The sequence below is a fragment of the Aethalodelphis obliquidens genome, unplaced genomic scaffold (genome assembly GCF_003676395.1).
Source record: "Aethalodelphis obliquidens isolate GAN/ISIS:26980383/991018 unplaced genomic scaffold, ASM367639v1 scaffold7, whole genome shotgun sequence".
Taxonomy (NCBI): Eukaryota; Metazoa; Chordata; class Mammalia; order Artiodactyla; family Delphinidae; genus Aethalodelphis; species Aethalodelphis obliquidens.
In genome coordinates, this window is record NW_020837951.1 from 46336333 (window position 1) to 46360862 (window position 24530).

Sequence of the window (24530 nt, forward strand, 5' to 3'; positions counted from 1 at the left end):
CATTTAATTCGGAACACATTTTTAAGAGAGAAAACAATTAGATTTTCCAAAAAGAATGAAATTGAGAGTGAGAGAAAGAAAGGGAGAGAGAGACAAAAATGGTGAAATAGCACAGAAGTTTCCATCTGGTCTTCAAGAGTGAAGCGCAGGGAAGGCAAGGACCTTGGGGATGGTTCTCTTAGAATCTAGGGGCCTACCTATGAGTCAAATCTGGCCTGCCTCCTGTTTTTGTAAATAAAATTGTATTGCAAAACACCCTACACCCCTTAATGTATCGATTGCCTGTAGTTTGTTTCATGCAGGGTTGAGTAAGTTACAACAGAAACTATCTGGCCTAGAAAGTGGAAAATATTATCTCTTTACAGAAAAAGTTTGCTGACCCCCATTTTAGGTGAATAGAAGGCTAAGCTTGAGTGCCTGTGAGGAGTGACTACTCACTTAGAGAACCAAAACAGCCAATTCTCAAGTCCATCTGGGAATTCTCTTATGGAGAGGAGGGCAAGGAGAATAAATTGGAATAAGAGCCAGGGTTTTAGCATCCGACTGGCCTGAAATAAAATTCAGGCCAGTGAAATTCTTGTACATATTAGATTTGTGTTCATAAGCAAGCTACTTACTCTATGTCTGTAAAATGGGAAACCCAGTGAGGAAGGAAAGAGAAAGTAAGGCTTCTGCACCTGATTTGGAGTAACTACTCAGTAAGTCTTAGCTTCCCTACCTAAATCTCATATTTGGGGGAGCTGGCATTTTTCACTGGAAAAAATAATTGTTGTTCTTAATTCTTAGTAACCAGTTAAGAGCATCCAAAGTTTTCCATCTTGTTCTGACTCTAGCTTTTGCTAGAGTTTCAATAAAATAAACTATTGTACTTAAAATGGGAGTAGTACAGTTAAAAATTGTCCTTTTTGAATGTTCCCAACTTGAAACATTAATTTCATTTTAAGAACTTGTATTACTTGGGAGTCCTGTTTAAAGTCACTCTTGGTACAACTGCCTGCATCAATGATTGATAAATACCAGCCAGCTTCCAAAACCAGAGGTTACTTTCATTTTAAATGAGTTTTAGCAGACGATATTGCCATATTGCTACTGCGGTGACTGTGTGACAGCACAGTCCGAGTTTTTAAAAAATATCCTGCTAACTTTTCTATTCCCACATATAAAAGATAATTTAGATAAAGGTAATTTAAATAAAGGTAATTTAAGTAAAGATAAATTTAGAGCTCCTGAAATCCTAGTAGTTCTACTTACCAAGCACTGAAAATACATTGGATTGGTATGATTTTTTATAAGCTGACTTGGGGTAGGGTCTCTATAGAGGGCCTTTCTTCCACAAACAGCACCCTGCTTTTCTGGGACATGGACTGATTCTCTGACTGCACTGTCCTAAAGATACCTGGCCAGGGTCCTCGACACACCAGCCTCTGCTGAGAACAAGTGCCCTTTGAGATTATTTTTCAATCCTCGAATTCTCTGATTCCAAGTCTGTCAGAGAACAGAAAGTTTCACAGCAGCATAAAAAGCATGAAAAGCCAAAAACATAATAACTGGCCTTAGTGGCCAGAGCAGCTGTGCTTCGTACCCTTATCACAGGTTTCGGCTTTGTAAATTAATTCGTCTGCAAATAGTGCCCTCTCTCCAGATGCAGCTTCAATGCTGTAGCACTGGTTTCTTAAGGATTTAAGTTTAAAGTCAAGGGCTTCCTGCCCTAGGTGTTACAAATAAGTAGTGTCGTTTTCTTTTTGCTCCCAGTTTGTTCATCCAATCATAACCCAGTATGCAAATAAACCTTAGCCCATGCAGATAAAAAGGAACAAATAAAGCCAAGTGCTCTATCAGAACCAAATCGCTGAGCCTGTCACCTGTGTTCCAGGAGCTGAACCAGAAATGTCGTCCTCTGCCATGCCAGATGTACCTGTCCCACTCACCAATTTGAAGTTTCAATATACTAAGGTTAGTACAACTTCTATTTGCTGTTTTGCCTCAGTTTTATAAAAACTACGTTTATTTAAAGCATAAAAGGTCAATTTAAGTAAACTTGTGTAAAGAGCCCTTTGCAAATATAAAAATAAAAGGCTTGCAAAATGCCGGTCTGGGTTTAGTGTCTTGATCAAATAATGAATTCTAAATTGTATCAGGCAACTTTTCATAAATTTATTTCTTAAAATATTTCTGAGTGAAAGGAATTCTCTTCGTTGTAAAAGGTTCTTGTGCCAGGATTCAGGGGACTTTACTAAGCAGTTCTATTAACTTTCAGCAGAGCCTAGCATGTGTGATAGGAGAGGCAAATACTTACTAGAGAAACTTACTGGAAACAGACAAACAAATGGGAATGTTTTTTTAAAAAGGAAAAAAAAAGAGAGAGAAACAGAGCATAGTGAAGTAACATGATTTTTATATATGTCAAATGAGTGTCAAAATTGAAAGACCTCAGTCTGATAACTGGATGAAGAAAACTCCAGTTACAAAAAAATTCATGGGACTTGCATTATTTAGCATATTTGGGGAAAGAAAGCATTCTTATTTATTTCTTCAGCCAAATTTGCTGCCATTGGAGCCAGTATGTAATTGTTAGCTGATAAATATTTACAGAAACAAGAGCAGAAGCCAGACCCAGATTTAAAAATCCACAGCTAGAGAGAAGGAGGAAATGGATCCTATTTGAGTCGATCAGGAGTATCTCTGAACTTTGCCTGTTTCACACTGTTACATTCCTGCTTTCTAGTCAGAGCCTAGAACTCCCAGAAAAACAAATAAAACAAACAAAACCAATCTAACCAAAATCATTTAAAAAGTGAGCTTTGTGGTGTGATGCAGAAAGGAAGGTAAGAAAGGAACTATTCCCACTCAGGGAGAGCCATATTCCTGTCTGAATTAACCAATGAAAAACCAAGAGCATTATACGTTAATGATAAAGTCCTGCTATTATTAAATTGTTTCCTTACTTGCGACCACGGATGCTTTTGAAATCCTAAAGTCTGTTACATTTTCATTTTCATAAGTACAACAAATGAGGAAGTTATTCAGCTGACTGACTATTTTCCATAGGAAAGTGCCTGTAGAGATCAGATTGTGCCTTTAACATGGTTGACCAACAGCTACAAAGTGTATTAGAGTATTATTTTCACAAGCTTTTATTAAAAGGGAAAATATTTTTTGTTGGTTTGATTTTATTCCAAATGGGAATATGAAAAATGCGATGACACTATATATACCCTCCAAAAATTTTGCACTTGGCAAAGTTATGCCCAAAAGATAACAAGACTCCAGTTTTGCCAACTTTCTTAACTCTGTTATTCACAAGAAATTTCGATCCAAGGTAAGTACATTTAAAAATGCATTCACTTCATAAAGATCAAAACCATTGGCAATGATTGAATTATACCCTTACTATTATAGGAGTCTTTTTTTTTTTTCTATACTACCTGGGAAGATATTTTGGTAGTCTGAATGTCACTTTTTTTGAAAATCTGGTTTGCAGAAGTTTGCAGTCTTCCTTATATGTGAATCTCCAGGGACATCTAGTATGAAATATTCTTTCTACTGAATTAAGCTTCATTTAGTAGTTATTAATTAAACATGTGAGAAACAGTAGTAGACAAATGAGATGGTCCTTAAAATCTAACATACAAAAAAAAAATCTAACATACAAACACAGATCTAGTGATTCTTTAACACATAGAGATGATTTTAAGATTAAAGTCTCCTGTTCACTTAAAAGTCATTACACAAGAACACCCTCTAGGGAAACTAACTGACCTTCGTGTTCAAAAGGAGGCAAGATTCCAAGAGCAGAAATTTACTCTTGCATATAAGAACTTTTCTGGGTAAAAATGCCCAGTGCAAGTCAGTGAATTTTGATTGCTCACACATCTTCTCTACAAATCTGTTCTGCTCAGATACCATTTTATTGTCTGATTTATTGGTTACAGCATTTTCACACTTGGGAGGACACCAGTTATGTATGTAATTAAATCTAAATGGGTGAGCTTTTTCAAATGCCTTTGCATTTTCTTTTTACTGTGCCTCACTGAAGAATTGTATTGGATTTGCACTTGCAAGAGGAGTTGGAAAATGATGGTTATTAACTAAGTTTCCGGGTTGCAAACCAAATAAGCAAGGATTTTATAGCGTCTGAGAAATTACCTTCTATAGCTAGCCCCTAAACTCTTATTTTTCTCCCACTGTTTTAGTGTCCGTCTTTATTATCGCTAGAATATATTGGTCATTGGGGCAAGGCGGAGGGAAGAGACAAGCAAAATTGAGTAACCAAAAACTATTACAACTATGGTAGAAGAACTACACGCCCTCTCAAGCTTGAGACTGCCTCTCATCCAAACAAAAGACATCGCTGTCTCTTATGACTTATTTTCTAGTACAGTCGGTTTAATTTTTTAAGGTGCATAAAACAGAGATCAGAGTTTAAGAAATACTTTCTAAAATGATACCAAAGTTTTTAGAACTTAAAACCTCAATAACATCATTATAAATGCACATAAACTCAGATTTCATCTCTATTCTCATTTTCCCCCTTTCCAATTCTAAACAAACCCTACATCTGCCAACTCATCTGTTTTGTTGAGCTTTTAAATGATGAGGTTCTTCGGAAATTATGTGATCTTTGGGCAAACTACATTACCTCTCTCTGCCTTGGTTTCCTTACATGGAAAATAGGAATTCCTAAGGTGGAAAAAAGCATTAAATGAGTTTAATGCATTTAAGGCACTTGAAACAGTGCTTGGCACCTGGGAAGTGATCGATTAACATTAGCTATCCTAGTCCTATTTATTTTTCTGAATTCCTTCCAATTTTCCAGAGCCTTCTTTTACTCAGCCTTTCCTAGACCTGTTTCCCACAAGTGTCCCTCTCATCTCATTCTCTTTTCCAAGGCTTTCTGTCACTCTTTCTTGCACAGTCATGCCCCACCTGACAGGACCGCATTGGAGCGAAGTTCCAGGGGTTGATCTGGGATTTCAGGGATCAAGAACTTTCTCTTATAGGATTTGGTAAATTTGTTTTCCATTCTCCCTTCGTAACACTGTTTTCTACCTTAAAAGACAAATAGAAAATTCAAGAAGAAAGCTTTCTCAGACAGGATTCAAACCCCAAAATATTTAACTTGACTCTTAAATGTAACTCATTGAATAATGATTTATTCATGCTGGAAAAGATCTTCATCAGCTAATGATATTTCACACCCCCCCCACACACCCATACCCACACACACATGAAATATCATAGTTAAGTTTCATTGTGTTTACTCTGTGCCAATGACTGTTTAAGTCCTTTACAATGATTTTATTTACTCCTTACAATAACCCTATGAGGACGTTACTATTCCTGTTTTGTAGATGAGGACACTGAAGAACAGAGTGGCTAAGTAACTTGGCTTAAGTTACACAGCTAGTAAATGACAAAGCTAGACTTGGAATGCTGGCAGTCTCAGCCCTCACACCAACAAGTGACTTGTCTAAGACCGATATCACTACTTTGGGACATGGCGTTGCTGACATCCTATTCTACCTTTATTCTGTCTTTCATTTGTCCATTCCTGATTACTGGAGGGGCCATGCCCATGAGCCTTTCCAGCTGTTGCTCTGCTGTTCCCAGGCCAACAGGAGGAAGTTTGCCACCAACTTAGAAAAAGAGGAGAACAATAAGGAAGGTTGGAAATAAACAGACTCTCTGCTTTGATTGAAAAGGTGGCCTTTGGGCTGGGAGAGACCATGATGCAGAGGACTTTGACATAGGTGTGCAATTTCTACGTGGACTGCATTTCTTCAACCCATAGGGAATAATAATACATTTTGGTTAGAGGAGGAGATATTTTCCTAGATTTCTGGTATTATTGTTTAACCCATGTGGGTTAAAGATATATTTTTGATAAAGAAGAGTTATGAATCATTGAATACTATGTGCTAGGCACAATTTAAAGTGTTTTCTTCCCCTACTATTATCTCCTTTTAAATTCTTACAACAAACAAATTCAGACCACATGCAGTTCCAAATACTCCACTCTCTTCACTCATTTCTCCCTTTTTCCCTTCCTCTCTCCCATTTTACCTCCCTTTATTTAACAAATCATTGAATGACTGTTCTGTGCTAGGTCTTATGATATAAGAAAGCTAGTATGATTCTTGCCTCATGGAGCTTATATTCCTGCAGGGTGTGGGGTGGGAAGGAAGGAAGCAAGTAAGTAAATACTTTAATCACAAATTGTGTTAAATGCTAAAAAGAAGAAAACAAAGCTGAGACAATATGAGGGGAAGAGCTTACTTTGGATGAGGTATCAGGGAAGGGGGAACCTGAGGGATGCAGAGCATAAGGTGGCCATGGAACGTGGGGAAACAAAGATCCAGAGGTGATAACACGTGCAGGGACGTCTGCGGACAAGAGTTTGGTATATTCAAAGAACTATCAAAAGGCAAACATAGCCGGAATAAAGTGAGGAAGAGAGAGCATGGAAGAGATAAGACTTGAGATGGAGCCTCCAGCCAGACTGCCTGATGGATTTCATTTGAGGGAAACCACTGAGGGGTGCTTAAAACAGGACAGGACTTATGTTGAAGACAAAGACGATTGTGCCGTGGCACTGCTTTCATTTGGGAAATCTTTTTAAGTCCCCTCTGACTGAAGCAATATTTTGTTTGCTTTTGGCTTGGAAGCAGTTGAACAAATAGCTGGATGGCTGCAAGGTGCAGTGGCTTAACAAGATAAACCCGGCTTCAATTTCTAGCTCTTCTACTTATTTAATGATATGACCTTGGCCAAGCTTCTAATCTCCTTGAGTTTCAGTTCCCTTGTCTGTAAATTGGGAATAATAATGACTACCTTGGAAAGTGGCTGTGAGAATTAAGTGAGGTAATTTGTGTAAAGTGCCCAGCACTTATTAGCTCCTTGGTCCAGGCTCTCTTTAACCCTCTCCTTCCCAAGATGACTCCTAGAATTCTAAAAATTTTCAGTTGCCAATGTAAGTGGAACAAATACTTGCACTGCTTGTCAAAGTTCAAAACTACTTTCATCTGCTGGTCTCACCTGAAGTTCATAATTAACCACCGGGAAGGAGCTAGGGAAGATGTTACTTGTGACCCATTTTAGAGCTGAGGGACCTGAGCTCAGCTTAAGTGACTTGCCCAAGGTCACAGTTTTTAAGAGGCAAGCACAGAATGAACCGGATTCTGAACCTTATTTCAGATCTGATTCTTTTCCACATGATTTCATATTTTTCCTAAATATTAAAAATAGTAGTATTTGAATCTCACTGGATCGTCTCTAACAAATGCTTTTTCACCTGTTATTTAATTTGTATCATTCATTCCTTTATCCGATAGAGAGAATGGAAATTTGGATGATAAGAGAAGAGAGATAATTTGGACACTAGATCCCTAAACACATGGACTAATAGAAAGAAGATACTCTAGAGCAGTATATCTCAAATTTGATTGTGTAAGTGCCTCAGTTAGAGACCATGTTGAAACACAGATTCTGATGCTGTAGGTATGAGGTGAGGTATGAAATTCTGCATCTCTAACAGACTTAAAGGTTTTGCTGATGCTACTCAAAGCATGGTCCATTGACCAGCAGCAACTGTCTAAAAGTTTTGGGTCAGCCTTATAACTTACCTACAGTGATCCCCATCTAATTACTTAGGGACTTGACTTCCTATTTCTCCCAGAAACTCACTCACACCCAGCCAGGTCAGAAGCGCTTACTTTCTCTTTCAGTGCCTGAGTCCAGCAAGAACTATATCATGGCCACAAACCAGTGATGAAACCAACTATTGATTTTGATCCTGGGAGATAAACATTCTCTAAGAATGCAATATTTTAGCTTATCTCTGAAGACAGTGTCTTGGCAAATTGTTTTGTTCTCTGGCACCTGCCTGGCTTCAAGAAAACCTAATCAACAAAATCCTAAAGTAAATAGCACATACCCAAAAGAGAGTGTTATTCATATTTCATGAGGACCCTCAGGACTACAAGTGTTCACATGATTTCTTTAAACTGGACTTCACCTAATGGATTTGTCATTAACTACTTCTCAGACTAAGGGGGCAGGGTGAGAAAAACTCTTGAAGAGTATGAGAAACAACTCATTTGAAGAGCAACCCAAAGTTAGATTAGTGCCTCTGAAATGGCATGGGTAATCTACGGGATGATATAATCCAGATCAGCCAAAAAGAACCCTCATGGGAATACAGGCATTGATAAAATGGCCATAAACCTGTCTCAGGGTAGCAATTAGATGGCTTGGGGGGGGGGGGGTGGTGGCGGTTTGTGTTTTCATAATGCTATTATAATTGTGGTCAAACCCATTACACATTTACCAGATTTAAGTGGCAACACAGAGCCATGTTCAAAAGAACAGGAGCAATAATTGCTTCATAATTAAACATTTAATTAAGAGCCACTGCTAATCTACAAATCAGAAAAGTAAATATTTGTGTAAACTGGATTTCATCACACTGATTCATTTGGAGTATACACACGTACATATGTATGTGTATGTGTGTGTGTGTGTCTGTCAAAAGTTCCCACAAACACTGGCGATGCTTGCAAGGTATGTAGAGTGTTGCTAATATTTGATTTCTGATGTTATCTCTACCTGATGCCTTTATTGTAATGTTGGAATTATTAATGTATATTTCTTGGCTGGGGGTCTGCACAAACAGCACAGTTCTTAAAATTTTGCCTGAACAGCTACCTCCCTCACCCAGATCCCACTAACTATTTCCACTGCTCTCCCAATACTTTTTCGGAAGTCAAAGGAATGCAAATATCAAACAACTGAATCATGCTCTCCATTTGGCACTTTCTTCAGAAGGAAGAAGGCTTATATGCGAGCAATTATCTTATTGGGTCTTGATAATTGTTAAATATTAAATATATACAGAACTTTCTAGTGCTTCTGCATCTTACCTCTTTGATATAGGGTATATATGATGTATGGAAATTATCGACGAGTGTTTTTGTCATTTATGGGACAAAATGAAGTTGTGGCTCAAAACAGAAATGCTTTAGCATCTTTTCTTTTCCCCTAATTGAATTGAAAAGGCTGAAAGGTTTTTCAAAGAACAAGAAAGAATAGAGTATACACTCATGTTATTGAACTCAGACTGTAATATAAAACAGAAATGAAAGGAAAATTTTATTTCTCTTACTTTTCTTTTGGTCACCCCCTCATTTTGTTTTCATTCTTTTGACTGCAGTTAAGTATTTTCTTCCCATCTGTTATTTCCTCCTTAATTTCCTTTTAGACATTTTTGAGTCTCAACATTTTGCTTTGCAAAATGGGTTGCATTGGGGTTAAAAGTACTTGCTAGAGATCTAGCTTTGATTCTTTTAAATGTTTAACACCTGACTTCTGTTCAGTCTCTCTCTCTTATTATTGAACCCCCATCTTGTTCTTTCTCCCTGCCCTCACCCCCCACCCTCACGGTCTCTGGTGGTTTTTAGGTTCCTAATGCTGAGAAAAGTTTACACATTTACAGCATCCATCACTTCCTATACGTTTACAACAGTACCCATCACTTCACATGCCCGAGACCCAGGCTCTCAGGTTTGGAATTTCACACAGGTGACATAAAATGGAGAATATCATCAAACTTCCTCACTCTTGGCATGACTTAAAAGAAATTCTTTGTACGTTGAAAATGTGAAATCTGTTAAAATCTCTCTGCCACCAAGAAAGCATTGGCTTCTCTTACGGCATCTGGAGGCGCTGGCCAGGTTGCAGTCCTAAAGAGATAATGTGAATTTAGGGCTCCCCGAGGGACTGTTAGAGGGAGCCAACAGGTTCCAAAAATCTCATATCAGCAGATAAGGCTAATAGGTTTTATTTGCCTATTAGTCAAACCTAACTTGATCTAAGCCAGACATATTTTGAAGAAAGTGCTTATTTATTTAGAATTGTAGCTTTATACTAAACACACTAAGATATAATAACTTTTCCTCAGGAAAGCCTTTTTTTCCTTCAAAATTATGATTTATTGTTGGACACTAAACTACATTCAGGAAACAGCCAGTTTTTTTTTTATCAAAGGTTATGTACTGCATCTCTTAAAATCTGACATATCTAAAATTTAAAGAGTAAAAATCAATTTTTAAGTTGCTTCAACATTTCCATTGATTGTTTCCCCAAATAAGAAGCATTTGAAGTTTAAGAGTATGAATAGGCATCTATAATTTCCCATCAATATTGTGAACTTTAAGTTGAGTCTACTGCACATATATATTATTCAAAAGTATCCTGAGTCCAAAATTCATAATTAGAATATAGTTAACATAATGGTTAAATAGGATCCAATAATTTTTTTTTTTACTTTTATAGCATGATCCTTTCCCCCCTAAACTTGCTAAAGGCAAATAGCAAATGGAAAATGAGGTTGTAACCATGATAGATCATTTCAACAGGTCTAAAATAGGTTTCATAATCATTATAATAAACATTCATTAACCTACACATTTCCATATAACCATTTTATATAACTACAGGAAGGATGGTTATTCAAAAACATTCAGTCACACAGTTAGCTGGAAGGCAAATATAAACCCAATACAATTAAAACAGAAAAAAAGATGATTAAGATAGTCCCTATCAATAACTTCTCCACAGCTCAGGGGAAGAAAAAGATGGAACAATGCTTGCCTCTCATCTCATTATCTGTGCTGAGTTTTGTTTTCATGCTGCAAGGCCACTGTTTGGGGGAGAATGTGTATCATTCATAATTTGCAGACTATACTGCTGTGTCATTCTCCTCTAAAGCCTTAAGACGTCATGCCTGGAATGTTAGAATGGTCTCCAGGCAAATCCCCTGGACTGTCTGTGCTCCTCAAATCCATTTTGGGTACTGTAAAATCAATATTTCTAAAACATCCATTTGATCCTGTCACTCCTTTATGACATCCAGAATAGAGTCACTCAGGTATCAAGATCCACCACAAACTGGCTTCATTTTCCCTGCTGGAACTTATCTAAGACTTGTTTGCACTGGAACTCTCTGCTTGGGGCTGATCTCTCTACCGTGTTCCAAACACCCCAAGAGGGTTCCCTCCTTCTGCTCCTTGTTTTCCTTTTTTTCTACCAATCCTATCTTCCAGATTGCATTCTTCCAGCCCATGGTCCTCTCTTCCATGAGTTTCACTCTGCAATTTACTGACTAAAGCACTGCTTTGGTCATTGTACTCTACAATCTTTAATTCTTTACTGGCTGATCTTGATATAAATATACTCTCCTCTTAGATCATAAACCACTCGGAAGCAGGGGCCAGAGCACACTCATCTTCCATGTTTCCATATGACCTTACAGAGTATTTCTCAGCTATCTACACATTATTTGACAAACACTTTTCTGATCAAAGAAAAGTGACCATTTGGGATTATGTGAGTATAAGCACAAATTCAAACAAAAATTAAGTTCACTGTGTTTTCCTTTATTAAAGGTTAAAACTGAATAATGCAGAGTAGTTGCTGGTAATTTGGGATCATCCACAACTGATCTCTTCAGTTGCCTGGAGGCTGACAGATAAATTTGTGTTCTTTGATGCTCATTTACAAAATATTCACTGACTTTAATCTGAAAGGGGAGTTTTATGTGCAGTTTAAATGCAAGAGCCTGATAATAAAAATAGATGGTACATACATATTGTAATGGTTCTTTCACCAAAAGAGATTGTATGAAGGGATTAAAACAAGTTATAATATATTGAGAGTGTATTATTGAAAAGTTGAAACCACAAATTATCAGGGTGAGAGGACTTAGGTGGGAGCTGGAAAGCTTCACCACAGGCCTATCAAAATATAATACATTGTGTCTCTTCTTTTTATGAGAGTTTTGGTGAAATTATACTGTGGAAGGGTGGAATTCTGGGCATATCTCTGACAGGATGAGACTTTGTGCTCTCTTAGTTTAGAGATATAAAGTTGGAGGAGGGGATACTATCTTTAGGGCAAGAAGAGGCAGAATTAGACATCTGTGAGTGAATCTGAATCAAGTTTTGCAAGGCTGGCTCAAGAATCTAGAGCAAGTACCATGATGTCTTTAGTTTTCTGTTTATAATTTGATGAGCTGATATGTAGATAGCTAGCTTTAATTCAAAACAGAACATAATAAGTAATTTAATAGTAGGATATTAAAATGCTATGTTAGGAAAGAGAAAAAAAGAGGTTAAATCCAATCGGACAGACTAGTGAAATCTTCATGAGGAAATGACATTTTAAAAGAGTTTGAAGTATGAAGAGAAGAAAATAGTGAAACTCCAGTCTGAGGAACAGCATGAATCAAGGTATGGAGGAGAAAAAAATGCATGGTATTTGAGACAGTAGAATGAGGTTGAAATAAAGGGTAAATTGAGGAAAGAGTGGGATAAAAGGTTGGAAAAGGACATTGGGGCCAAACCATAAGATACCTCAAATGCCATGCTCAGTAGTTTGAGAATGGAGAACCACCTAAAAGTGTTCTGAGGAGGGGACAAAATTTGAACTGGCCTGGCTTAGGAAGGTTATGTTAACAGGGTAAAAATTAAATTTCAATTAGGCAGAGGTGGGGGCAGGGAGAACAGGGGAAAGCTTTTTTATGATAGTATAAAACATAGTGATACAAAAGGATGAGTAGGGATTTTGTGTGCCATTAACAGAAGAGGGAAAGTGTGTGTGCATGTAAGAGAGAGAGAATGCAAGAGCAAGTTTTAGAACCTTAGTTTGAGGTGAGAGCAGCATAAAGCTAGAGATGACAGTGAGCTGAACTTGGGACACTTAGATTGAGGTGCTTCCCAGCGATCCCATGTGAGGAAAAATAAGAGGTAAAGGCTAAAGACGCATGAAAGAGAATACTCTTTAAGAGTAATTACAGGATTCCATAAAATGCGTTTTTGATAGCTAGAATGCTGATTCACTCCAAGAGACGCTGAGTAAGTCAGTAGTTTTAATCTGAATTTATCTTTCTTCAAGTTGAACTAAGATGCCAATTTTTTTTGTTTTTTAGAGGCTAATAGGAGTTTTATGCTCTTCGTCTGTATTCCATTACCCTATCAGAGAAACAAGGATTTTCTTGATACCTCTATCTTTCTCAAACCTCCATATATGTGTCTTTGGACATCTAGTCTCTTTATCTGAACTGCTTTGTACTCCTCCCCCTTTATTTATTCACACCCACATCTTTTTCCTGTCAGTTCCAGGCTAGCATCACAATTCTTTTGAACGCCTCCAAATACATAGGTTATATTGGCAGGAACAGGCAAAGCAGGAGACTTATCCTTCCCCTTGTTTTTTAGCAAATCAAAATATCAGAGTGTACTCATGTGCAGAATATTATAGATATTACCCATACGTAGCTACTGGATTCTAGGTTCTTTGATTCAATTTTAAGTTATTTATTTAAGAGTTCTTTACTGAGGTTAAGGTCACTTGAGGACTGGGATTGTGCTGCACACCTTGGACACTTTGGCTGGGAATTTTTTATTCTGAGGATAAACCAGAAAAACAGACAAACATAACTTTATTCATCATATAAGTGGTACTTCTTAATTTGGCCTCATCAAATGTTTTTATTCTATGAAAAGATGAATATCAAAGCTCTATTAATTTCCATAATGAAATGCAAATTCAGGGCTGCAAAAGTTGAAACTCAGACTTTTTAAATGATGACATACTAACACTTCTTAATATTCTTTTTATTGTGTACAAAGAACAAAATTCCATTATTTTCTAGATCCTTCTGTTTCTTTAGATGCAGGTCTCTTTCTCATAGATAGCACTAAGAAATCTAGTACCTGATTTCAAATGAGGACAAATAATTTATTAGATAATCTTTTAAAAAGGAGAATGAAACCCTTATGCCTTTAAAAAGTCGATGAAAAAATGTCACTAAGCCAATTTTTTTCTAAGCAATCTTCTTTTAAAATCCTCCCTCAGGCTACTTTCAAGACAGTAAAATAAAGGATCAAAAAATAGTCACTTATGATACCAAACCACCAGTAGCCCAAAATGAGCATGTTCAGAATCTTAAGTAGAAAACAGACAGTGATTCATAAAGATCAAGCCCACTCAAGCCTTCGCTCTTACCTCAAATTTATGGCTAACAGCATCTTTTTCTAGATTGTCTTCTCCAGTCTGTATTTTCTATTCTTTAAATGACCTCATATCTTAGTGAAATTTTAAAGTATTACCTTATCTTACTGTGTGTATGTGTGCATGCGTGTGTGTGTATCTGTGAATGTGTGTGTAAAATGTCTTAAACAGCTAAAATATTCTTGGAGGGGGCAGGTAGGTGAGGGAGGTGAGGATGTAATATTGGCTTCACCTATGCATTCTGTAGTGCTTTAGTTTAAGTTTATAAAGAGTTTCCGAAATTTGCTGCATTATTTAAATGTCTTTTTAAAAAATAGGTCTTTATTGGAGTATAATTGCTTCATAATATCATGTTAGTTTCTGTTGCACAAAAAAGCGAATCAGCCATATGCATACACATGTCCCCATATCCCCTCCCTCTTGAGCTTCCCTCTCATCCTCCCTATGCCACCCCTTTAGGTCATCGCAAAGCACCGAGCTGATCTCCCTGTGCTATGCTGCTGCTTCCCACCAGCCAACTATTTTACATTCGGCAGAGTATATATGTCGATGCTACTCTCACTTCACCCCAGCTTCACCCTCCCACCCCATGTCCTCAAGTCCATTCTCTATGCCTACCTCTTTATTCCTGCCCTGCAACTAAGTTCATCAGTACCATTTTTTTTTTTTTTTAGATTCCACGTATATGTGTTAGCACATGGTATTTGTTTTTTTCTTTCTGACTTACTTCACTCTGCATGAGAGACTCTAGGTCCATCCACCTCACTACAAATAACTCAATTTTGTTTCTTATTATGGCTAAGAAATATTCCATTGTATACATGTGCCATATCTTCTTTATCCATTCATCTGCTGATGGACATTTAGGTTGGTTCCATGTCCTGGCTATTGTAAAGAGTGCTGCAATGAACATTGTGCTGCATGTCTCTTTTTGAATTATGGTTTTCTCAGGGTATATGACCAGTGGTGGGGTGCTGGGTCATATGGTAGATCTATTTTTAGTTTTTTAAGGAAACTCCATACTCTTCTCCATAGTGGTTGTATCAATTTACATTCCCACCAACAGTGTAGGAGGGTTCCCTTTTCACCACACCCTTTCCAGAATTTATTGTTTCTAGGTTTTTTGATAATGGCCATTCTGACTGGCGTGAGGTGATACCTCATTGTAGTTTTGATTTGCATGTCTCTAATAATTAGTGATGTTGAGCATTTTTTCATGTGCCTCTTGGCCATCTTTATCTTCCTTGGTCAAATGTCTGTTTAGATCTTCCACCCATTTTTGGATTGGGTTGTTTGTCTTTTTGATATTGAGCTCCATGAGCTGTTTGTGTATTTTGGAGATTAATCCTTTGTCTGTTGATTCATTTGCAATATTTTCTCCAATTCTGAGGGTTGTCTTTTTGTTTTGTTTATGGTTTCCTTTGCTGTGCAAAGGCTTTTAAGTCCCATTTGTTTATTAATTTTTTTTATTTCTGTCACTCTAGGAGGTGGGTCAAAAAAGATCTTGCTGTGGTTTATGTCAAAGAGTGTTTTTCCTATGTTTTCCTCTAAAAGTTTTATAGTGTCTGTTTTACATTTGAGTCTTTAATCCATTTGGAGTTTATTTTTGTGTATGGTGTTAGGGAGTGTTCTAATTTCATTCTTTTACATGTAGCTGTCCAGTTTTCCCAGCACCACTTATTGAAGAGGCTGTCTTTTCTCCACTGTATGTTCTTGCCTCCTTTGTCGTAAATTAGGTGCCCATATGTGCGTGGGTTTATCTCTGGGCATTCTATCCCGTACTACTGATCTATATTTCTGTTTTTGTGCCAGTATCATACTGTCCTGATTACTGTAGCTTTGTGGTATAGTTTGGAGTCAGGGAGATGATTTCTTCAACTCTGTTTTTCTTTCTCAAGATTGCTTTGGCTATTCGGGGTCTTTTTTGTTTCCATACGAATTGTAAGATTTTTTGTTCTAATTCTGTGGAGAATGCCACTGGTAGTTTGATAGGGATTGCACTGAATCTGTAGATTGCTTTGGGTAGTATACACATTTTCACGGTGTTGATTCTTCCAATCCAAGAACATGGTATATTTCTCCATCTGTTTATGTCACCTTTGATTTCTTTCATCAGTGTTTTGTAGTTTTCTGAGTAAGTCTTTTGCCTCCTTAGGCAGGTTTATTCCTCAGTATTTTATTCTTTTTGTTGCAGTGGTAAATGGGAGTGTTTACTTAATTTCTATTTCTGAGTTTTTGTTGTTGGTGTATAGGAAAGCCAGAGATTTCTGTGCATTAATTTTGTATCCTACAACCTTACCAAATTCATTCATTAGTTCTAGTAGTTTTCTGTTGGCGTCTTTAGGATTTTCTATGTATAGTATCATGTCACCTGCAAACAGTGACAATTTTACTTCTTCTTTTCCAATTTGTATTCCTTTTATTTCTTTTTCTTCTCTGATTGCCACGGCTAGGACTTCCAAAACCTTGTTGAATAAGAGTGGTGAGAGTGGACATACTTGTCTTATTCCTGATCTTAGTGGAAATGCTTTTAGTTTTTCACCATTGAGTATGATGCTTGCTGTGGGTTTGTCATATATGGCCTTTATTATGTTGAGGTAGTTTCCCTCTATGCCCACTATCTGGAGAGTTTTTTATCATAAATGGGTGTTGGATTTTGTCAAAAGCTTTTTCTGCACCTATTGAGATGATCATATGATTTTTTATTCTGCAGTTTGTTCATGTGTTGTATCACACTGATTGATTTGCATATATTGACAAATCCGTGCATCCCTGGGATAAATCCCATTTGATCATGGTGTATGATCCTTTTACTGTGTTGTTGGATTCTGTTTGCTAGTATTTTGTTGAGGATTTTTGCATCTATGTTCATCAGTGATATTGGCCTGTAGTTTTCTTTCTTTGTGACATCTTTGTCTGCTTTTGGTATCAGGGTGATGGTGGCCTCGTAGAATGAATTTGGGAGTGTTTCTCCCTCTGCAATTTTTTGGAAGAGTTTGAGAAGGATCAGTGCTAGCTTTTCTCTAAGTGTTTGATAGAATTCGCCTGTGAAGCCATCTGGTCCTAGACTTTTGTTTGTTGGAAGATTTTTCATTATGGTTTCAATTTCATTACTTGTGATAGGTTGTTTATATTTTCTAATTCTTCCTGGTTCTGTCTTGGAAAATTGTACCCTTCCAAGAATTTGTCCATTTCTTTGTGGTTCTCCATTTTATTGGCATATAATTGTATGTAGTAGTCTCTTATAATCCTTTGTATTTCTGCAGTCAGTTGTGATTTCTCCTTTTTCATTTCTAATTTTAGTGATTTGCGTCCTCTCCCTTTTTTTCTTGATGAGTCTGGCTAAGGGTTTATCAATTTTATCTTCTCAAAGAACCAGCTTTTAGTTTTATTGATCTTTGCTATTATTTTCTTCATTTCTATTTCATTTATTTCTGCTCTGATCTTTATGATTTCTTTCCTTCTACTGACTTTGCGTTCTCTTCTTCTTTCTCAAGTGATTTAAGTGTAGCATTAGATTGTTTATTTGGGATTTTTCTTGTTTCTTGAGGTGAGACTGAATTGCTGTAAACTTCCCTCTTAGAACTGCCTTTGCTTCATCCCATAGGTTTTGGGTCGTCATGTTTTTGTTGTCACTTGTTTCTATGTATTTCTTTGTTTCTTCTTTGATTTCTTCAGAGATCTCTTGATTATTTAGTAGCACACTCTTTAGCCTCCATGTATTTTTGTTTCTTACAGTGTTTTTCCCTGTAATTGATTTCCAATCTCATAACGTTGTGGTCAGAATAGATGCTTGATACAATTTCAATTTTCTTAAATTTTCCGAGGCTTGATTTGTGACCCAAGATGTGATGTATCCTGGAAAATGTTTGTGTGCACTTGAGAAGAAAGTGTATTCTGTCACTTTTGGGTGGAATGTTTTATAAATGTCAGTTAGATCTATCTGGTCTTGTGTCATTTAAAGCTTGTGTTTCCTTATTTATTTTCTGTTTGGATGATCTGTCCATTGGTGTAATTGGGGTGTTAAAGTCCCCTACTATTATTTTGTTACTGTTGATTTCTCCTTTCATGGTTGTTAGCATTTTCTTTATGTATTGAATTTCTCCTATGTTGGGTGCATAAACATTTATAATTGTTATATCTTCTTCTTGGATTGATCCTTTGATCATTATGTAGTGTCCCTTCTTACCTCTTGTAACAGTCTTTATTTTAAAGTCTATTTTATCTGATACGAGTATTGCTACTCCAGCTTTCTTTTGATTTCCATTTGCATGGAATATCTTTTTCCATCCCCTCATCTTCAGTCTCTATGTGTCCCTAGGTCTGAAGTGGGTCTCTTGTAGACAGCATATAGATAGGTCTTGTTTTTGTATCCATTCAGCAAGACTGTGTCTTTTGGTTGGAGCATTTAATCCACTTACATTCAAGGTTATTATAGATATGTATATTCCTATTACCGTTTTCTTAATTGTTTTGGGTTTGTTTTTGTGGGTCTTGTTCTTCTCTTGTGTTTACTGCTTAGAGAAGTTTCTTTAGCATTTGTTGTAAAGCTGGTTTGGTGGTGCTGAATTCTCTCAGCTTTTGCTTGTCTGAAAAGCTTTTAACTTCTCCATCGAATCTGAATGACATCCTTGCTGGGTAATCTTGGTTGCAGGTTTTTCCGCTTTCATCACTTTAAGTATATCCTGCCACTCCCTTCTGGCCTGCAGAGTTTCCACTGAAAAATCAGCTGATAACCTTATGGGGATTCCTTTGTATGTTATTTTTTGGTTTTTCCTTGCTGCTTTTAATATTTTTTCTTTGAACTTAATTTTTGTTAGTTTGATTAATATATGTCTTGGTGTGTTTCTCCTAGGGTTCATCCTGTATGGGGCTCTCTGTGCTTCCTGGACTTGGGTGACTATTTCCTTTCCCATGTTAGGGAAGTTTTCCACTATAATCTCTTCAAATATTTTCTCAGACCCTTTCTTTTTCTCTTCTTCTTCTGGGACCCCTATAATTTGAATGTTGGTGCATTTAGTGTTGTCCCAGAGGTGTCTGAGATTGTCTTCAATTCTTTTCATTCTTTTTTCTTTATTCTGCTCCTCGGCAGTTATTTCCACTATTTTGTCTTCCAGCTCACTTATTTGTTCTTCTGCCTCAGTTATTCTGTTATTGATTCCTTCTAGTGTATTTTTCATTTCAGGTATTGTGTTGTTCATCTCTGTTTGTTTGTTCTTTAGTTCTTCTAGATCTTTGTTAAACATTTCTTGTATTTTCTCAATCCATGCTTCCATTCTATTTCTGAGATTCTGGATCATCTTTACTATCATTACTCTGAATTCTTTTTCAGGTAGATTGCCTCTTTCCTCTTTATTTATTTAGTCTTGTAGGTTTTCACCTTGTTCCTTCATCTGTGACATTATTTTGCCATCTCATCTTTTTTTTTTGATGAGTGGGATTGTGTTCCTGTTTTACTGGTTGTTTGGCCTGAGGCTTCCAACACTGGAGTTCATAGGCTATTGAGTAGAGCTGGGTCTTGGTGCTGAGATGAGAACCTCTGTGAGACTTCACTCTGATGAATATATTCCCTGGGGTCTGAGGTTCTCTGTTAGTCCAGTGTGTTGGACTTGGAGCTCCAAGTTCATGGAGCTTCCACCCGACCCCGGGCTCCATGAACCGAGATCCCTCAAGCCGTGTGGTGTGGCAAAAAAAAAAAAAAAACCCAAAACAATAACAAAGTAAAAAATAAAATTAGACTAGGAAAGTAACAGATATGTTAGAAAGAATGTAAAAATAAAAATATAGATGAATCAACAACTGGAAGGTACATCAGTGCCACAATAGTAAAAAAGAGGAGGAGGGAAAAGAAAGAAAAGGCGGGGAAGGGCTTGGCTGTGGAGGGTGGGGCCTAAGCAAGGGTGAGGTTTGAATGGTGGGTGGGGCCAGTGCTCAGGACCCACAGGGCTGGAAAAGGCCCTGGGGGCATGGGAGGGTGGGGCTTAGACTCAAGGAACAGAAGGGGCACAGGCATGCCCCCCACCCCTGGTCTCAGAGGGTAGGGGACCTCACCTGGGAGCCCAGCAGGCTTCCTGGGCTTGAGTGGGCGGGGAAAATGTCCTTCTCTCCCCTACTGCTCCTCTGGTCTGGGGTCTGGGAGGGCCCCTCCCGCCTGCCTCTCCTGATCTCCCCGAGCCTCCCTCCTATGCCCCCAAGGACACACATGGCCTGGAGGGGGCTTTGGAGGGCAGGGGATCAACCCAGGAGCTCAGCAGGCTCCCTGTGCCCAAGTGGGCCAGGCAATCTCCCTTCGCTCCTCTCCCGCTCTTCCCAGAGAGTCTCTCCTACCTGCCTCTCCTGATCTCCCCGGCCTCAGGGGCACCGATCCTGTCTGGCCTCCACTTCCCCTCCCCCCTCAGTCCCCCTACATCCTACCGGTTCACTCTGGGGTTCCTCCCGTCTCCTTGGGCGTCAGAGTCCCCCACCAGCAACTGGCAGTCACCCTAGTTGTGGGGAGATGCTAACTCCATGTCTTCCCACACCGCCATCTTGACTCTGCCCTTAAATACCTTTTTATTTACCTTTTCTCCTTCTCTGCAGATATTCATAAACAATGAATGGCATAGTTCAGTGAGTGGCAAGAAATTTCCAGTCTTTAATCCTGCAACTGAGGAGAAACTATGCGAGGTAGAAGAAGGAGATAAGGTAAGTTTTATAACACTAGTTCCATTTTATGCCACCATTCTGAGCTCCCAATCTCCTTCCATGTTCAAACAGACATGTCATGAAAACATGGTTTCCAGGTCATCTGGGGAAATGTTCTTGGTACATAATGGGTACTCACTAGTCATGCAATGATGATGAGCCTGTGCTTGTGCTTCTGGGTGTGGTGATTCTTTTCATATTATTTTCCTTGCTTTTCAATTGAAATAGTGTCTGTATTTATTGTTCAAATAGACTGCATATGAAGTGAGTGGTCATACATTTAAAAAGCAGAGAAATCCTTTATTCATACAAAATTTTTTAAGTTGCAAAAGGAAACTAAAAAATCTTAATATAGGGCTTTTGTAATGATACATTGCCAAGTTATTTCATTAAAAATCATTGAATTTATATTGATCAGTACCTTAAAAATTGAATTTTAAAGTGACTTAAATTGAATCACAAATTAAGTGTTGTTGCTTGCTAGCTAATAATACTAACAACAAAAATTAACTTTTATAATGATAATTTTTAATACAAATTAAAAAAAAATTTAATACACAAAGCAACCCTACGTACTGCTGTTAGCCACTTTTACAAATGATGATGAAACAGCAGAATGAAAAGGTTGAGTAATTTACTCAAGAAGATATTGCTAATAAATAATGAAATCAGCATTCAGCTGCTGTGCTTCTGTCCCCGGAGCCTGTGTCTGGCAGGGCTACTGCCTTACCTTGTGATTATTATAAAAGAGAGGGTAATATTAAATAGGCCAGGGAGTGAAGAGAGTATAAAAGCCTTCAGAATTTTTATCTCAACACATACCTTAAAAAGCATATGGTCTAATCTGAAATGATTTTTCTGGTCTTTAGCTGTCCAGATGTTATCAAGCTTTTAATTTCTGTTATATAAGATATAAAGAGGTAAAATATTTTGCAGCATGAAAAGACTACTTATTGGAAGATGAAGTCAGCAAAATCCAAGGATAATACTACTTCCGACACTATGTTCAGTTCATGGTAGCAATCATGTGTTCCTGTCCTGTCTCCATTCTTTTGCTATCTTCTTCCCAATCAACTAATCTCAAGGTATTACACCTTGCAAACCTTTTTGAAAATAGTGATAGACCTGAGGGGCTCTTTGGGATTTAGGAAAGGCCCTGGATTCAGGTTGCAGTGTTATCAGAAGAAATAAGACCCATGCCTCAAGGGGCAAGGATGCAGAGTGTAGACAGAGGGGTCAGCAGCTTGAGAAGTAGAAGCAACATAGAATGGAGACACACGTCACCTGCTTTCAGATTTCACTTTCTATATATCAGAGTTCACCCGTGCATAAATTCTTCAAGGGCTTCTCATTGCCTCTGGGGGGCATGGGGGAAACCTTTGTTTCTGGCTTCCATTTTTCCTCATCAATGTAAGAGTTCCAACCTTACGGTGCCCAGTACCATGCCCCAAACATTGCATGTTGATCGCTGCCTCTGGGCCACAGCCACAGTGCAGTCCTTGAGACCTAGTTCAAGTCATCATCTGTGGTAAGGACACAGAAGTTCCACATTTGCATTTACCATTTACCCTCTTTGAGTTCCTGTTCCTTTTTGTGCAAAACAGGGAGATAGGAAAAACTTGGGGGAGCTTAAATAAGAAAATACGTAGTGTTTTAACAGTGCCAGGCATATAATGTAGCCTCAATCATTATAGGTATTACACTTCTTTAAAGCCTTCTCTAACCTTTGCAGGTAGAATTGCTCTCTTCTATGTCATTACAGAACATCACTTATACTTATATTCTATCCCTTGTGTTTTACTGCTTATTGGTTAATTTGTCTGAGACAATATGCTTCTTGTAGAGATTGACATTACATCTCACCTTTATGCCCATGGTATCTAACACCCTATAGATAATGGATAAATGAAATCATTTTCTCTTTCATCAAGCTTTGTTTCCATATACCTCATACACCTTACCTTAGGAATCTAGTACTAAAATGACTACTGACTAAAGCAGTGATTCTTGAAATTTTGGTTGCTTTAGAACTTCTTGGAAGGCTTGTTAAACACAGATCCCTGGACCCCACCCACCCTGAGTTTGTTTCAATAATTCTAGAGTGAGACCTGAGAATTTGTGTTTCTGACAAATTCTTAGCTGATGCTGATGCTGCTGTTTGGGGTAAAGGTAGGGAATACACCTTGATAACCACTGAACTAATGTATTAAATTGTAAGCTGTATCTCCTCTCAGGTGTTAGCATTTAAGAGGAAGCATGGGTTTTGACAGGTAAGAAAGTTGATGATTGGAAACTGTGCTATGATCATCACTCTGCATCTCTATGAAATGGCACAAGACCAAACTTAGGCAGAAAAATACTGATGATCCCTAGCAATGTGCTCTAGGAAACCCAGAACCCTGGGTCCTATTAGGCATTCCCAGAAATCAGAGAAAAATTGATTCTTCACATTCAATAAAGAATAGTTTTTATCATAGACTTCTAGAGGTCTACCCAGAATTACGTGACCTCAAATGTCCTTCTAGTTGCTTGAGTGGCTCTGACAACCCTGAAGAGGTGGGAAAAGCAATAAAGGACAAGATGAGGGCAGAGCTGAGCCCCTGACAGCTGCCTACGCTTTCTCTCCAGAGGTATAAATGCCACTCAGGAGGGAGACTGCAGACTGTGTGCAGTTTGCATTAACGAAAGAAAAAAACAATTCTTGATGCTTTAGCTCTTGGGCCTTGGACATCTTGCTTTGCCACTAGCTTCTGAGATTAGTTTCCTCAGTAAAACAAATCTGTGCCTGGAATTCCAGGTGAAATCTTGTCAGGCAATCTGAGGACTTTTCTTGGTATCATTGGTGAGATTTACTCTTTTCCTAAAGTGTAGTGAGGGAAAGCTGATGATCACACCTGAAGCTTTAAAAATATTTGATATCTATTTGCTCTCTGCTTATTGACAATTATTCCTGCTCTTACTAGGGCAGAACTGTCTGGGCAAATGTGGTTTAAAAACATTCATTAAAGTCCAGCAAAGCTTCAAATCAGGTCACCGTGCTAATGGAGTTGGCTGGATACTTGATCTCTCAAGTTAGATTGTTTATGGTATAAACTGTCCATAGTAAGCAATTGTTTGCTTAAGATCCAGTGCTCTTGTCCTTATATTCTTTTTTGAAATGATCTACCAGCATTTGCTTTAAAATAATTTTACTGCTGTTCTCACAATTTTGCTGACAAATGTATAGTAACTTCCAACGTTGCTTAGTGAAAGGTACAAATCTAGTAAATTACATGGTCACAGTAAACCTAATATTCTGGAACTGACTCTTTAGATAATGAGCCAAGAGGTTTTAAGGATTTAATTGATGAGTAGAATGGAGCTAACAATGGGCTACATACCGCCTTTCAATGGTACTATAAAGAAAGGAGGAAGGGCAAGAACAAATGCAGGTTACAAAGAAAAGCACAGATGGGGGTGGGAACTGTTTTCTTTTCACTTCAGTGGCTCTTTTGGGCTATATTGACTAATCCCGAAAACTGCTTTTAATACTAAAGCATGACCTAACAAATAATTGGTGGGGATAAAAGTAAATGTCCATTAAAGTAAATGCCTATGACAGGTGTAAAACTGGTCTGATAACTACTTTCTCCAAATCTGAACAAATTTCATATGGAAATGCACGGTCTGGGAGGGATGGAAGAGTTCAGTCTTTCCTTAATTTCATCTTTTCAACTTGTGGTCCCTACTTCAAAAAGGAACATTTTAAACACTATAAGGTGAAAGTATTATTGATGGTA

At 37.8% G+C, this 24530-nt stretch overlaps 1 protein-coding gene across 1 annotated transcript in view; it reads left to right on the forward strand.

Annotated features, from left to right (window-relative positions):
- The first annotated feature begins 1573 nt into the window (after positions 1-1573).
- ALDH1A1 (aldehyde dehydrogenase 1 family member A1) overlaps positions 1574-24530 on the forward strand; it is a 54125-nt gene continuing 31168 nt past the window's right edge. Inside the window, exons 1-2 of the mRNA XM_027105685.1 lie at positions 1574-1953; positions 20647-20751. Coding sequence (XP_026961486.1) covers positions 1888-1953; positions 20647-20751 — 171 coding nt within the window. The 5' untranslated portion in view covers positions 1574-1887. The remainder of the gene's footprint in view (positions 1954-20646; positions 20752-24530) is intronic.